Source organism: Peromyscus maniculatus, chromosome 10 (genome assembly GCF_049852395.1).
Source record: "Peromyscus maniculatus bairdii isolate BWxNUB_F1_BW_parent chromosome 10, HU_Pman_BW_mat_3.1, whole genome shotgun sequence".
Lineage (NCBI taxonomy): Eukaryota > Metazoa > Chordata > Mammalia > Rodentia > Cricetidae > Peromyscus > Peromyscus maniculatus.
This window is the reverse complement of record NC_134861.1, coordinates 81,683,755-81,701,297: the sequence shown is the minus strand read 5'-3', so window position 1 is coordinate 81,701,297 and position 17,543 is coordinate 81,683,755. Positions and strand designations below refer to the sequence as shown.

General features: G+C 34.5%; 1 protein-coding gene and 1 non-coding gene across 8 annotated transcripts in view; one reads left to right on the top strand and one right to left on the bottom strand.

Moving 5' to 3' along the window:
- Positions 1-413: 413 nt before the first annotated feature.
- Ythdc1 (YTH N6-methyladenosine RNA binding protein C1) overlaps positions 414-17,543 on the bottom strand; it is a 32,211-nt gene continuing 15,081 nt past the window's right edge. For 2 of the 7 annotated variants that reach the window (XM_076546531.1, XM_076546536.1), the window contains 13 exons: positions 15,945-16,034; positions 15,410-15,463; positions 14,749-14,843; positions 13,868-13,976; positions 13,663-13,780; positions 9,984-10,068; positions 8,871-9,037; positions 6,343-6,425; positions 5,185-5,221; positions 5,049-5,112; positions 4,889-4,951; positions 3,030-3,164; positions 414-1,381 (listed from right to left, as the gene is read on the bottom strand). In XM_076546531.1, coding sequence (XP_076402646.1) covers positions 1,157-1,381; positions 3,030-3,164; positions 4,889-4,951; positions 5,049-5,112; positions 5,185-5,221; positions 6,343-6,425; positions 8,871-9,037; positions 9,984-10,068; positions 13,663-13,780; positions 13,868-13,976; positions 14,749-14,843; positions 15,410-15,463; positions 15,945-16,034 — 1,325 coding nt within the window. In that variant the 3' untranslated portion in view covers positions 414-1,156. The remainder of the gene's footprint in view (positions 1,382-3,029; positions 3,165-4,888; positions 4,952-5,048; positions 5,113-5,184; positions 5,222-6,342; positions 6,426-8,870; positions 9,038-9,983; positions 10,069-13,662; positions 13,781-13,867; positions 13,977-14,748; positions 14,844-15,409; positions 15,464-15,944; positions 16,035-17,543) is intronic. The other 5 variants (XM_076546533.1, XM_076546530.1, XM_076546535.1 and 2 more) reach the window with 3 other exon arrangements.
- LOC121821017 (U6 spliceosomal RNA) lies at positions 9,623-9,728 on the top strand. The gene has a single exon (XR_006061726.1). It is a non-coding gene; the product is annotated as a U6 spliceosomal RNA (small nuclear RNA).

Genomic DNA, 17,543 nt, shown 5'->3' with positions numbered 1-17,543 from the left:
CACTGTCAAAAAGAAAACTGCCAAAATTCACATTCCCAATGTTTAGACAGTCAATTTCATACAGACCAAACCTCAGGTTCAAATCAAGAAATTAAAATGCAAAAAAATTATTATTTTATAAACTTTTTATGTGGTTTACTATGGTAGAGAACTGTTACAAGGAATGATTGACAAGCAATATATGAAAATGTGTGAACACTATAAAGACTAAGAAAACAGAAAACTGTAGAAAACAATTCAAGAGTAGAAGATGAAAACAAAAAGCCTAAAATATGGATCCAAAATATCATCAGATGTATAAATAACAAACTAAATTAGCAACACAATCCCACTCCATGGGATTTTGTATACTAGAGAAGGTATGTTATGCTTATACACTGTAAAACTGGCAATCAGACAAGGAATACAGCAAGTAAGTGTCAATCTTTACCAATTTATTTCATACAAAACAGTAGCAACGTAGAATGTGGGGTTATCTTCTGCTGCCACACACGCAAACTGCAAACATTCCAAGCCGATGTACAGTTTAGAAGGAGGGCTAAACAATAGCATCAACCACATGGGAACTTTTTCTTTAAAAAGATTAAAAATTAGATAGCAATGTCTTCTTAATATTGCTCTCATCATTGAAGACTAAAAAAAATAAGAAGTGACTTTATAGGTTTAAAAAAAGAGGGAAGAGGAGAAACCAAGAGGCTGCTACAACACTGCCATATAGTCAAACCATCATACTTCAATATTTGCATACTTGATAGCAGCATTATTTTTAACTGAACCGTGTGCAGCTACATGTAGAAACACAAAGCAAAATACTATGGCAGTTATTGATCAAGATCCAAAAGAAAGAAAACAAACAAAATAACTAGAGGATGAATATACTGTAAAAAGAACATTTATAGAGAATGAATCAATATCTACATTCTTGGACTGTTCCATTCTGCCCCAATAAAAGTGTCAACTCAACTGTCAACTGTGCATTTTTGGCGGATCTGAGTTTTCCAGTTCTTATTCTACTGCATGCTTGGAACAAAGATGATAATAAATCCTTCTACACAATGAGCTTTAAGTAGACAGCTGAAAATAAATTTACTACTTGTAAACACACAAAAAAAATACAATATTTTTTTTATCTTCAATCAATGCTTCCAAAAGCGCATTATCTTCGGTAACGACCTCTCTCCCCTCGGTCTCTGTCCCGATCACATATTCTTTCTCTCTCCCTTTCTCGATCACGACCTCTGTCTCGTTCTCTGTCTCTTCTGTTATCTCTAGGCCGGTCTCGCTCTCGCTCCCGATCTCTCTCACGGGGTCTACTTCTCCGACCACTGACCACAGCTTGTGTGCGGCGAAGGAAATCATCCACCCTCATATCATAGTCATGCTAGAAAAAGGAGAAAATTGATTAGCAAAGCAAAACTTTGCATGGGATTCCCTCACAGTTGTCTGGTAAAGAAGAAATCAAAAAATGTAACCATGATTTCAAAGAACTTAATTTTGACACTCATACCACTAAACGAAATCCACATTTCTTCCTATAACTACCTATTCAACTGGAAGACTTGGGCTATAAACTGGAGTCCACATCTCTTTCTGTAACTTCCTATTCAACTGGAAGACTTCGGCTATAAACTTCATGCAACTTGTTTACTGTTAATAGTAATTTAAGGAATTTGATGAAATAAAATTTGGAGAATCTGATGAACTACAAAATTGACTTCTGAACTATAAGAAAATGTGTTTCAGTAAGACTGGGAAGCTATCCCACATAAAGCTAACAAAGCACTCTGAAGGATGAAGACAATGAAAGAGTAAAGCACAGACATAAAGGAGAAGCAAGACAAGGAGAGGCAAGGCTAAACTTGGTGCCTGCTCTCCCTTAACACTTCCACTTTTCCTGTCATCTTTTCTCAGAGGGTGGTGCGTTTTCAAACTTCGGCTTCAATGTATAGGAAGAAGCAAGGTTTAGAACACAATTCCACACTACCTTGCATATATAAGTAAAATGTGAATGCATTATAAACATGGAGTATGTTTTAATTAACCCAATTATTACTAAATGAAGGTCCATAAAATAGAACTTATTTGCAAGGGCTAGTAATCTTGGACTGCCTTCCTATTTCAAAGATCTTTCTTTTCATAAAGCTCACTATTAGCATTTATATAAGACTTCACGATAAACAAGATTTCACCATATGTAGTCCATATACTGACAGAAAAAAGCCTGTCATTTTCTACCCTAGCAATATTCATCAGAATCATTAAATTATTAAACTGTTTTATAGAATGTTAAGATTTAATTTAATGGACTCCTCTTTTGAATTAAGAATAATCCATTAAAAAAATCTCAAAAATATGAATTTACTATTCTGACTCTCTGTAATGTGTGTGTATATATATATATACACACACACATTACATATATACACGCACACACACATACATACATATATTTATTTCATCTTTAACACTGAACTACCATTCAAAGTCAAACTTAAATGTGTATGGAAATATCCTTCCAATCAAGTACCAGAAAATAATTTTCATTAAATATATATATGTATTAGCAGATAATTGGTCTTAATAATCAAACAGCTCTGAGATAACTACTTAGAATTTCTGTGTATCACTTGGTTACTAGTTTTAAATAAAACTTGGTAAAAAAAATTATTCAGAAACTATCTTAAAATTTAGCATCTTATGTGAAAAATTAAGAGATTTAGAAAAAAATTATACTAGCAGTTTTGAGTTATATAGCTAGTAATTAAGATCCCAGTATAGGAAGAATATCGTAAGTACACTTCTATAATGCTTACTTACACACACACACACACACAGTGGTTCAACTCATGAAAAATAAAATACTAGTCTATCTAAATAATACACGTTTTTAATGAAAACAATCTGCAAATTAATATTCAGTCTACAGTAATACAAACGGCCTGTCACCGAAATCTAGTATATGCCCCTATGTAAACCACCTACAGCAATTCTAAGCAGTTTCCTCACACCTCTGCCTTTTGTGCACTTACTACTCGTTTATCTCTGTATCTGGCTTCATGTGGTACAGGATGGTGTCCTGAGTAAGGGGGGTGGGCTTGAGGAGGTGGAGCATGGTGCTGGTAGTAAGGATGGTGTGGAGGCTGTTCCATTCCCGGGTAAGGAGGCTAAAACACAAAGATGATCTACATAAAAATTCTTCCAAATACCCTTGTAGACAGACCCATTCTTAGAACTCCTATTCCCAAATCATACCAATCCGAAACAAATTAATTTCAGCATTACTATTCATATACATTGAAAATATTAAGGTTCGCCCCCAAAGAGCCTGTTTGTTAAAAACAAAATACGTATAATAAAGACATACTTTAAGATCTAACATGTTCTACCTTGCTACTTGCATCATTTAAATTCTAACAGAAATAAAAAAAAAAAAAAAAAAAAAAAAAAAAAACATGATACTTACTAAACCAAAGCACTAATCCCTAAGCACTTTATACTTATTTGGCATTTAGTGTAGCAAATTTATACTAATTCTAGGTTAAGCAACTAGCCTACAGTAAAGGGCCACAATACAAAGTGCACACACACAGCTGAGATACAATCACAGTACCCTGGGCTCTGGAATCATTTACACACAAATCTATCTCCAGAATAAAGTCCAGGAGCTAACGAAACTTTAAAAATGCCATTATAGGGGCTGGTGAGATGGCTCAGGGTAAGACACCTGCTGCCAGGCAGGATGATCGGAGTTCAATCCCCAGGACCCATATGTTTATGGCATTAACACGCCCATAGACACACCAATAATTAAATATCATTTAAGGTGCGATTATAAAATTAATAAAGGGCACATGATAGATTTTGGCATCAAGTTCATCTGAGTATTTCAGACTCAAAGCGTTTTTAGTTAATCTGTATATATAAGATAGTGTGAAACTGAAGAGAAACCAAAGAAAGGTAAGATGTCACCTAATAGCATTTAAAAATAAAATGAGGAAGAAACACAGAGGCACTTCAGCTACAAAGTTTCACTTCTGAGAAACCATGTCAGAATATACTTTAAGAAAAATATCAGCCGGGCGTTGGTGGCGCACGCCTTTAATCCCAGCACTCGGGAGGCAGAGGCAGGCGGATCTCTGTGAGTTCGAGGCCAGCCTGGGCTACCAAGTGAGCCCCAGGAAAGGCGCAAAGCTACACAGAGAAACCCTGTCTCGAAAAACAAAAAAACAAAAAAAAAAAAAAAAAAAGAAAAGAAAAATATCAAATTTTGTTGAAGACAAAAAATTAAAACTCAGGATTTAATTGTCTTATTTTAAATGGACCTAAATTTACTTATTATCCCAATTAGATCCAATTAGAAACTTCACATGAATTTAGTGAATTTCTTTTCTATACAATCCTAAGTTGACACTATTTGACCTGAGGTTTAACTTGGAGATGGATTTAACTGTTCACGTCATTTATCAACATATATGGCAAAGTAAGCATACTTCTGTGCACAAACTACTCAGTATCTGCCTGAGCCAAAGAATGAATGGCCGGTGAAGTTTATATATGAAGTAAACAGATGTTATCATGGAACTTGGTAAAAGTGTTAGAAAAATGAGAGAATAAATCTCATCACCCAGGTTAAGAGCTTATACTATTACCATGATGTTTTACATATATCTATACTACAGTAAGCCCATATTATTAAGCCCATACTTAAGCATAAACAAACTTAAGTCTTTCATTTTAACCCACTATTTATCACCAAAAATTTGTATTTCAAGTCTCTTAATGGGTAAGTATAGGTATCACATTCTGAGTAAGCATTTAAAATTAGACTCGGCAAAACGAAGTTAAAATAGAGTATTGCAAAATAGAATGAAAAAACAGTGATACAAACCATTCCTTGCCAAGGAGGTGGTGGTCCCATGTTATGAAATTCCCTCACATAATCATTGTAGGACTAAAATAAAAGATCATATTGTCAATAACAAATTAAAATCAAGGGAATACAAAACAAATCAGATCCTAGCTTTAAATATGTAAAATTTAATGCTTACCCCATTTAAAAACACATCTCGGCGAACTCCTGAAAATCGTCTGTTGGGAATAAGATTTGTGAAACTAAATTCAGGTAATTCATAAACTAGTTCCAAGAATGTAATTCAAAACTAAGCAAGAATTAACCCAACTTACCTGTCAACTTCCTGGTATCGGGGATCCTTTAAATACCCTGTTCAAACATCAAGCATTTTAGTAAATCAAATTTTATGTTTTTACTACGGCATAATAATTAAATCTTCCTTACCCTTGTTTCAATTCTTCCCATGAGAAATATATTTAAAGGATGTTATCATTGAACTACTAGAGGTTCTCATATGTATCATGTGAGCTAAGGGCAGGACTAACTTGAGTGTAGTCTGTACTGGCTTGAGACAATGCAGCAGAATCCTTTTAAAGAATGTTTACCTTTCAACTTGAGAACTAACAGCTAAGCTTTAAAACATGAAGACTCAAAAAAGAACACAAAATTGCAAAAGCTGCAAAAATAAACATGTATAATAGTCCAAGAACCAAGTAACAAAACAAAATCTACTCTATTCCCTGCTTCCATTAGGAAGGATCCAACAAACTAATACATAAATATATCTGACTGGCCCTGTTACTGGGAAAGTATTTGTCCTAATGGAATACAATTACCTCCTTTAGGGAAAAAAGAAGTGCTTATATAAAGCCATTTGTTACAACACTAGCATTATAATGCTAACCAAAATAGGAGTTTTACAGGTGTGTGTCAGTGACTGTATTTGAAACATATCCCTTCTTTAATCCCAGTGAACAATACACTAACTGAAAATTGACACTTGGATATGACAAGCCAAGTGTTTCCCATCATTCTCAAAAATGGTATCACGTTTTGTTTTTTTTTTTTAAAAAGGTGTAATTTCTATTTTGATTTCCAATTAATGCTGTATACTCTAGGAAACACTGCACATCATAGGGAACAGAAAGCACAACAAAATAGGTCACTTTTTCCTGCATCTAGGAAACACTGCGCATCATAGGGAACAGAAAGCACAAAATAGGTCACTTTTTTCCTGCATCTTACACATGTAATACACATCAATTTCCATTTTTGCAAAGCCAGCAATTTCAAGTAATTAATAAATTATGACTTGCTGTAATAGACAGAACAATCTACACATGGTAGGGGAAGAACTACTAATTAGAAGCAGTAATGATTTCCTAAGGTAGACATGCCCTAAATGTTCTTTACTTTTAAACCTACTGGAAATTTTTTGTTGTTTTAATAATTTTAAAGTCAAATAATCTTCAGGATTATAAAATATTAACCTGGTCTCTGGTGAAACTCAGGGGGATAGTCAATCCTTGGTTTCTTTCTGCTGTTATGAATATCATAATCTTCTGGTCGACGCCTACACAAATTAGACACATTAGAAATTAAACCAATAACAGCTGGGAAAACAAACAGCAAAGCAAGAGTTTGACAGAGATGAGTACAAAGAATAGCCCAAGGCCTCCTAAAAGTCTCCATTAAATTTTGTTGAACAATTTATCTTAAAGTTCTTAAATTTTAATTCCTCAAAGGCAAACCTTATACATTGGAGTAGGTTTCTCTGTAATCTCACACTATCAAACAACCCCATGGATTACCTAATTCAAGCCTGTAAACCACATTTTAGTAGTCTAAACATATAAGCAGAGTTCTTTAACAAGTCCAACAGTTTCCCAAATGTCACCATTCAGGTGAAAACAGGAGGAAAACCATACCAGCAATTATGCAATAGCTTAGTCTAAAATTTATATAGATTCAATCTAAACAAAATTAAGAATGTCTTAAATGATGCCTCTGCTTTACACAAAAACTGTACTTTTATGAGTATACAGAAAGTTTTAAATTTAATAAAGCTATGTAACAGGAAAGTTCTGAAAACGTTAGTTATTTGAAAAACTAGTATCTCAGTAACATTTACTTCAATAACATTAGTAATTACGGAATTTTTTTCCAGAGACAATGCCTTATAATAAAATGGCTCTCATGAACTGTCATATAGTTAAGTTTTAACAGAGGTCATAAAACTAGGGCAAAATTTAACTTTAGAAGATACTATTAATTTGCAGAGGGCTGTTCTTCATGGTCTTTCATGAACCTTGATGGCTAGTAAAACGATACATCATAAAAACACACTTAGCATTTAATATGAGCTAAACAAAAACAAAAACAAAAACAAAAGGTCCAAAACATTTAGGAAATAAACATATCCTTTTACTATTAGTTTCAAATATATAGTATAAAATAACCCAGCATCAGTAGCTTTCAGCTAGTTCTCTAAATATTGAATGTTTTCATTAACTTTTGCAACAAGTCATTCAAAACTGCGAAGTTAAAACCAACAAACCCAAGAACCCCGCCCCCCCCAACAGAATAAAAACAATTGCATCTACAATAAATAGCACTAATAAAATTAAAAACTGGTTTATAAAATAAACATACCGCTTTCTTGTAGTTTGGGGAGTGCATTTACGACCGGTATAAAACATGATAGTAACAGTTCATATAGTAGTCCAACTACTGACTTTAAGCTGTAAGCCACATACATAAATAGAGGCCCTGGCAGGCTTGAGAAGGTGTAGTGGTGTTATAAGTATAGTTTGCAGTCCATTGCAAAACTGAGGAAAAACTTCACTTGTATATAATTGCACTGGAAACCTCTTAGCTTAAAACTTCAAAAGACATCTTGGTGATCAGTCCTTTTAGGCCAAGAGTAAGGGGCTCTGCCAGGTTTCCTCCTACCTACTTGACAAAGTCCTTTTTAAGCTCAAAGAAATGGGACTCTTGTTGGATTATCTGTACCTACCACAGGTTGTTTCCACCAAAAGGGAACTTAACGAAAGGTTTCATCCCATCAACCACACATCCAATAGTCTTTAGCAGAATATTTTAGATTTAGCTGTATGCAAATCTATACAGGGGAAGGTGTTGGGTAGAAGGGCTTAAATCAGTTCTTTTCAAAGACTTCTCTCCAATTCTGTAACAAGTTAAACCCCCTTTTCCTGGAAAATGCTGTTTAGTTCATAAGGTAGTGATCAATAACCATGGCGATCCTCTAAAAACCACTTTAAGTCCACAGGTACTGCCAGCATCTGGAAAAGTTGTAAACAGACACAGCAACAGCCCTTCGTTTTGGTTTGTTGCCGGGTCTCCCAGGGCCACTTGATCCCCTTTGGAAAGAACCTATGGTTTTCAGAAGCTCAGCAGGATGTGTGAATTCACTGGGCACATGTTACAGAATATGTGGCAATGGGGTTAACACATCACGGTGACAAAATTGGAAACAGTCCCAATAATGCTCCTCTTGAATATAACTTAAAACATTTTATCCTCTAAGTGAGGCGTCTTCTCAAAAAATATTAGTGATCCTTTATAAAAGTCCCATATGTGATAAGGCTTATCCAGAGACATACCTGAAAGAAAAGGCTTTTTATAAAATATTAACAATTTTTGCAAATAAAGACTTCCTCCTCTTCCTCCTCTCTAACCTGTTCTTAGCAACAAAATGCCTACCTCATTTCACTTGCGTACTGTTTTATCAGAGTACTAGCTAGTCTAAAGTGGTCATCACTTGTTAGTAAATTATTTTTTCTGCATTAGGAAAGATCCCCATTTTCCTCTTGAAAAAATGACTGAGACCAAGGTGACCATGTGAAATCCTCAATGAAGCCACAAACTAGTCCATGCAGCTTGATTTGAGGATTTTCTCTTTCTTCTTTACCGCAGGACAAACTTTTGACGAATCACATTCCTCCATCATGTTATCCCGATACATGTGCCTATTATCAGTCCAAAGAACGTTTCTAACCTTCCCACATCCCGGACTGGTTCTCGACGGGATGGACGTCCTCTTGATCGAGGCTGAGAATGCATTCTTCTCTTGTGACGCATTTTATGAATGAGCTGATACAAGTCAATACTTTCATCAGGGGGAAACAGAAGACAAAGCTGGGTTCCACATTCAAGTTCAATTTCCTGGAATGTTAAAGTAACAATTAAGAGTAAAATAAAATCTCTAAAAAGACAGTTTCCTCATGTACAAAACTGAACACTGACTTCAAAGACTTTTTTCCCAAAGGACTAAACATGAGATTCTAATACATTTACAGATTTATAAAAAAAAAAAACAACTCTTCCAAAGTGTTTTAACATATTTGAAGAATAGAAACTACAGGTATGCACTCGCATCCACAAGTGCAGCTGCTTAAAACTCATACTGCCCTCTAGTCTTTTTCATTCTATCCAAAGAAGTATTTGCATAAAACCTACAGAGGCAGACTAACCTACAAGCTTATACAAAATTGTTACTTTTAATTACCAACATTTTTACTCACAAGCAGTAGGAATAATGAGTATCTGTTGATACCAAATCACGTAAAGGAACTCTAAGCATAAAAGGTTTGGGTTTATTTTAAATCACTATACATGCTCAACTTAATTTGCAGATGTATGTGCATACCTGCATACATCTGTCTTTTCAGTGGTCATTTTCTATTCAGAAAAAAATCAGACATGCTAATGGCAATTCTAAAATTATATTATAAATTACAAAATTTATGAGTGCTTGTTCCATCAGCACATACACTAAAATCAGAATGATAAAGACAAGAATAGTATGCCCCTTGAGAAAGGATGATGCAGATTTTATCAAGCATTCCACATTTAAAACACTTATAATGAAAAAAATACAAAGGCTGGGCCACTTCTCTTTCATCGCTTTCCCTTTAGTTTTATCAGTGAAAAGTACCCTTTACCTGAGTACCAACATTAGTAAATATGTTACTAGTCAGTCACAATCATAGAAGTCAGGAATTCCCCAATACTTTTTTTCACAATTCATATTTTACAGACATGGTTTTAAAATGTCTTTTAATAAAGATATACAAATGGCTCAATAACGTAGCTTAAAAATGAAACAAACCTGTCCATCACGCCCAATCTTGACTGGCTTATGTTCATTCCAAGGATTGGTGAGATGAGCTGATTTAGTGAAGGGTAATTCACGCCTAAATAAAAAAATAGTATAAGTTATATTCTTTTGAAGAGTCTTTTAAGGATGTTATAATACTTCAGTAGTCAATCTATTAATTGAATTAAACGCATCAAAAATTTAAAGAATCACTTACACTGGTAGTATATATAACCCTCCACAGAAAGCCCCTTTAAAACCCTTTCTCCAAAAACTCCAATATAGGTGTTCCTTAATTTAAAAAGAATTATATCCTTTGTGAACCCCAAAGTTGAAAATACTCTAAGTCAAAATACATTTACTATGTTTAACCTAATAAACACAGCTTATCAACAAGACACAATGTGAAGGGAGCATGGATTATTTATAAAATCAAACAAGCATGTATCAGCTACAAGAGGGAAAAAAATGGAAAGCACTGAAAAGACTTCAGTTACCTGTCTGTAATGAGTAGTATCAAATTAATGACTACAACACAAACCGAAGTATTCAAGACACCCGAAGTTGGTAAGATAAATGGCACACTACTACATCCCCAACCTTTCTTTCAGATGTGGGTGACTCTATTAATATCTGGCTTGTTTCAATATAGACTTTTTAACGTTTTCTTACAAATTATCAGTTTAAAACATGGGGGGGGGGGGCTGGAGAGATGGTTGGCAGTTAAGAGCACCGGCTGTTTTTTCAAAGGACCTGGGTTCAATTCCCAGCACCCACATGGCAGCTCACAACTGTCTGTAACTCCAGTTCCAGGGGATCTGATACCAATGCACATAAAGTTAAAAAAGAAAAAATTCACAAAACTGAAAACCAACAGCTAACAAAATACAGTTACAGATTATTATTTTTATCACTGGAAATGTAGCACAATACTCAATATCTAAAATAAAGGTCTCTGTCAAACTAGACACATCATTTAGGGCCATGACTTTTTGGTACCATCAGCCATAATTAGACTGAAGACACTGCACACTGCTGGGTGATACTAGTTCATCTCAGCCAGAGTGTGACAGATAACTGTGATACCATAGAGAAAACAAAATTTAGCATGTTAGAAATAACAGCATCCTTGATTCATGTAACGCACTATCTGCTCACATCAGTTACAGAATAAGTAGTCACTTTTTGAACAGATAAATAAGCTATGAGTGCAGATATGACATTTACAATATTAAGTACACCAGAAAATATGGGAGAGACCAAGACTTAAGTCACTTTGTAGAGGACAAATTTAATAAAAGAATATAAAACAGTGAAGCCTTTTATGTGATATAATAATGATTTGGCTATGTACATTAAATTTAATTCTGGATAAATGGTATTACACAAATTACAGTGTTATTCTGAGCTCATTCCAGGTGGCAACATGGTTACTTAAACATGACTTTCTTAGTTGTATACAAACATTCATTCTACTCCAACTTTCATGTGGCTACAAAATATCTGAATTATTGGGGATTCAAACTCAGAATGGGTTTCAGGACTCTAGACTGTTTAATAATTTAAGCTCTGACAATCCAATGTAAATCTCACTTTGTGGAGAAAAACAAAACTCAGCCTTTAAATGACTTACCTGAAGTATCAATGTAGCAAGTATCCATAAAATACTGTGTCTCCCAGAACTTTCATGAAATTACACTTTAATAAAACTAATGCTAAAAAATAGTTTTCACCCTAAGAAATTTTATCTAAGTACGCTTAATAATTTTAAAAAGTAAAAGCCTTTCTGCCTTAAACTTTATATCTGGTCTAAGTAGGCTGGACTATTCCAGGGTATCCTCATGAATTCCCATGCTAAACACAGTTCAAGTTTAATTGCAAGTTAGCTAGTCAGTAAGATAGCCAATGAGTCAATGAGTCAAAATACAAACATCAAGACAAATTAACAAATAAAACTCATCTTGTAAAATTAAGAAACATACCAATCTGCAAATATAAAAATCAATACAAGTAAAAACAATCTAACATATAATATGTTATAACATATAATTTTGTCTCTTGTTCCCAAAAAATATTTCACAATTACATACTTTTGTATTACAGTATTTTGTTTGGCCTTTACAATTATGCACCCACAAATAAAAAAAATGTTTTTACCTGTATCAATTAAAAAATAATCAAATTTTCATAGCATTTTGTGTGTGTGTGTGTACGTGTGTGTACACATGCGTGTGCATATGAGGTCAGTTCTCTCCTTCCAAACTAAGTCCTCAGGTTTCATAGCATGTACCTTTACCTGCTGGGCCATCTCACCAAAATTTTAAAGTTTGTATTCCAACTTAAGTAAATCATTATTTTCTAAATAACTACACATTATGTAAACCAGGGAGAGAGTAGAAAAAAGTCAGTCACACACAATAGTCTCATTCCAATGCTCTGAAATCATGTATTTTTTAAATTTATTCAGTTTCTGTATGTATTGCATGAACATTTATTTTTGCAAAATGTTGTATATGAGACAAAACATACTTCACTTAACTAATTTCTTATTTAACAAAACGTAAAAGCCTTTCAGCTTTTGCTATAGAAACTGATCCTAAAATATGATTTGTGGGCTGGAGAAACAGCCAAGTATAGAGACATTCAGAATTCAAGTTCCCAGCACCTACAGTGTGTGTGCACAGCTACCTGTAATTCAAGCTGCAGGGGAACTGAAGCTCTTCTAGACTGTAGGCACCTACACATTAAAGAGGTGTGGTGGTGCATATCTTTAATCCCAGCACTTGCAATGCAGAGGCAGGAAAATCTCTGTGAGTTTGAGGCCAGCCTGGCTCTACATATTGAGTTATAGGATAGGCAAGGCTATATAAAAAGACCCTATCTCAAAATAACAAAATTTGCCGGGCAGTGGTGATTCATGCCTTTAATCCCAGCACTCGGAAGGCAGAGGCAGGCGGATCTCTGTGAGTTCGAGGCCAGGCTGGGCTACCAAGTGAGTTCCAGGAAAGGCGCAAAGCTACACAGAGAAACCCTGTCTTGAAAAGCCAAAAAAAAAAAAAAAAAAATCCAAAATTCAATCAACAACAAGAAAAAAATATTATTTTAAAACAAAAACTCAAATCTTCAAAGAATTTGCATCCTTTCTGGGTGTTCTATTCAAAAGTGACCTACAATATTCCCACTTGGCTTCCCTAAGTCCTGGCTGGGTCGCACCACTGTTCTTCACCTTTTGGCTCTTCTTTCACAGAACTATTGGATTCATTCCTACAACTTCATGGAATAAAACCAGAAACAGCATTTTCTCTCTTCATTGGGTTTCTTGAGTCCTGACTTAATATGAAATTTACCCTGGCTTTTAACTCAGTGATCCTCCTGCCTCTGCTCACTCTGATATGTTGATGTTACAGACGTGTGCCATCATGCTCAGTTTCCTTATTTGTAACACTTCTAATTCCTTTAAATTCCAACAGAGTCAATGTGTATAAAACAGAACTCATGGGGTAGGGAATTTAGCTCAGTGGTAGAGCGCTTGCCTAGCAAGCACAATTTCAGATATTTAATGTTGTATGTAACGATATGAACATGCCATGAAAAATCTACCTTAATCAAACTACTACAGAATTTTAACACTTCCCAACCAGTTGCCGTTCAAAACATGCCAACTTTCTCTATACTAGTGTGTGTAATTTACCTGCAAATCCAGTCAATTTTAAAGACGCCTCCAAGCATTTTAGCACTCATTCCTGCAGGAAGCACCCAGTGTATAGGAGATCCACCATGATGTGATTCTGAAGACAGTCTGGCAAAACCTAAGGAAACCATAGTATCACAAAATAATTTAATCATTGCTGTAATATTATTGTTATATGTCCAAAATAACAAAAATTTATGCTTACCTTGAAATTTTCCACTTTCTCTGACAGAAAATATTAAGATAACACTCCTTGCAGATCTGAATGCAAGATTTAATTTCTTCTCATTTACAGGTAATGTGGACCATACACCCTATAGAAATAATGCAAAGATTACTATTAATAATTACTATTTAATAAGATAATTATTAAAACTTGTATGAAATTAAATACAAGTTTTATGTGCAATCATTAACCCAAGTTAGAAACACTATTAATATTGACTGAAATATGGTTAGAAATGTGAACATTCTGATAATCGGTTGAAAATGTTATGCAATTTAAGAATTTGAAAATACAGTAACTGGTGTAAAACATAAATGTACTGTACTTCTTCAGTATCCTCCAGCAACTGATAATCCTTTTGGTAAAGTCTCGGGTGGACCTTTAGAGCTATGGTTCCCCCTTCTTTCTAAATCCAAGTGACATTAAATATATTAATGGCTGGATTTAGAAAGAAATATTAACAGAAACACATCTATTACAATATAAATAATACAATCCTCAACACTGTACTATGGTTTCTAGAATAAGAGAAAAGGCCAGGCGGTGGTGGCACACGCCTTTAATCCTGGCACTCGGGAGGCAGAGGCAGGGATCTCTGTGAGTTCGAGGCCAGCCTGGGCTACCAAGTGAATTCCAGGAAAGGCGCAAAGCTACACAGAGAAACCCTGTCTCGAAAAACCAAAAAAAGAAAAGGGTAAATTCACATCTCTACCAGGTGCCCTTTCTCATCACAAACCAGATCTAGAGTAGCAACTGTGAAATTCAAAGCATCTTATGCTACTACTGGAGGTAGTTTTCATTGATCATCACACTTTAACATTTCAGGATTGGTACTATTTCAATAGGGCTAATGCTAATACCTTAGCTTTGGCAAGAGACACATTCTCATGGTTGTTACTCTTTATGAGGAAAAATCTTGCATCCTGAAGGACATATTTGAGTTTACTGGTTTGATCTGAAAAAAAGAAATTCGGTTTCATTAACCATGGACATTATAACACATAGGTGTCCAACTATACTAACTAGCCCTCCAAACCCAGCTAAACTGTAAAAACTCTAGTCACCCAATCAGCCTAGAAAGCTCAGGCACAACAGAATAAAGTAAAGCTAAGGAGAAAGAACCAGCACTGTGCAGGGCAGCCTCACCCAGCGATGTTCCGGTATATCAGACCCAGGCTTAAGTATTACCATGGTTTCAAGTTCTACAAACTTTTATCAGATTTATCTAAAGATTGATCATAGACTATTATGCTGTTAAACACATGTCCAAATGTGTGAATATACCAATAATTACGTCTAGAAACTAAGATATACCAAGATGTCTAAAATTATTGGAAAAAATAGGCAATAAAAAGCAGACCCCAAACACGGAATTTTCTCTTTAAGTTTATAATGCTTTCTCCTTAACATGATATATCGGAACATGACCACATTAAAACCAACTATTGATGGAGAACCAATAAGGTAAAATAATGACTTTATGGAGCATGCAATGAAAACAATTTCAAATTTAAATGATACCTTTTCGGACAGCACGAACGGAAGATGATAATTTCTCATGCTTCTTTTCTGAACCTGTATTTAGCCAAAGTACATTTGTTCAGATTGAGCTTTAATAGATGAAGACAAAATTTCTACAGTCTTGTCACATAAAATTCTCATTCAAGACAAATTAATTCTTCCTGGCGCACCCACACACACAAAAAATATTTCTCAATGTGTACGAGTGTTTTGTTTTGGGGTTGTTCGAATTTTTTCTTTTCTTTTTTTTTTTCTTTTTTGGTATATTTGAACAGTTTCCCACTCAGAAAACTAGTCACTGAATCATCATCTTCCAAGAGAAAAAAAAAAGTGAAAATTGAAAATTCCACTGAAGCAGTAACAGAACAGGATTAAAATAAGAAAAAGCTTAAGTTTCCTCTAGAATTATTACATTGAACATGCCAAAATTCAGTTACTAATGGACATCAACAGTTCACACTAAAACTACAACCTCCACACTTTCTACAGCAGGTTACAATCAGTCATCTATGATCTTAAAATTAAATGGGATTACCTGCATATGACTCTGATGCAGAACTGCCACTTCTATCAAAAACAATAGGTGATATGCCTCGAGCTCTCTTTCTTTCCTTCTTTTTCTCATCTAAAAATAAATAAATAAATAAATAAATCCAGACAAGTTTTTAAAGTATCACAGTACAAAAGAAGCTCTAATAGGCACTTCAAATGAGAACTTGTCCTGGATCTCATCTTGTTATCCAGATCTTAAACATTAATCATGGTTCTTCATCTTCTCATTGCTTAACTTCTTCACTGTCTCATTTCAAACAATACTGCTAAAAAAAAGTATATTTGACCCTGTCACACATCTCAAACAATAAAAACACATGAATATAAAAGAAGTCAAGTACTTACTTAATTGCTTTATGAAAAAAGTTTTCCACAAGAGAGGGAAATTTGTAAAGCAAATATAATTTTCTTCAATAAAATTTAATGTGTATTTTGTATGTACCATGGAGTGCTGTATTGAGTCCTGTTGCTTGTTTGAACTATACTACCATCTTCCTCAGAAGTCTATTGTGATGTATGCAAAATCAGAACACAAAGCATTCCGACTAAAAAATACATATATGGACATAACTAAAAACTGATTCCCCACTACATTGAGCTTAATTCGGAAATTTATAAATATATATATGAGGAGAAACAGAATTAAGCTCTCGTGCCTCTTGCCATTGTAAGCATACAATGATTAATCCCTTTAACTGGAAGATAAGGAATATAAGGATAAAATATCTTAAAAAACACAAACAAAAACCAACAACAATGGAAAGCGGAAAAAGAATGTAGTGGTCAGACATACAATACCCTACTATATAATACTATGTAATGTCAGTTACCTACTTAAACAAACACCCCCCCCCCCCGAACCAAGCAATGCTGAGATTCCAGTTCTTCAGTAGTAAGACACAACTTGAAAGGCAGGCCTTCAAGCTAAAGAATACAATACTTGTGCTCCGTTCTTCCTGAGTAAACGAAAGATATTTTACAGATGTGTTGTTGTTGTTGAAAGCACTAGTACTCATCAGGATGCACCCTAACAAGTGTGCAGATTGCCCGTGGTACTTTCAACGTATAAAGCAAGGACATTCTGGCAGTTCTTGAGCAACGACACCAAGAACTCGAAAACGAGGCCATCATTCCAGAACTGGTAAATGTTTTGGTGGGTTTTCTTTAAAAATGATTACTGTTACATTTTTTTTCAAAGCTTGATATGCTTAAATTTTCTTCCCTGAACATTTCAAAAGTAAAAACTTTACAAATTCTTTAGCCCAAATGAGTAAGACATCTCTTGTAGCTAAAATCCCTCACAGAGATAATATAGGGAAAAGAAAAACAGATCTTGCCCAACTGAATTTATAGCATAACAAACCTGGCATTAGTATATGAAACAGCAAAGGAATTTTCAGCATACTATATAAATAACTTCCACTATTTTTAAGTACATGGACATCAAAAAGAAAAAAAAAAGCTTTTAAATCGACCAGTGAATTATTTTATACATTACTAAAAATTCTGAGAAAAGGTAAACTGGAGAAACTGAAATGGAATCTAGAAAACTAGTGATACTGAACTTAAATGTGGTCCCTAA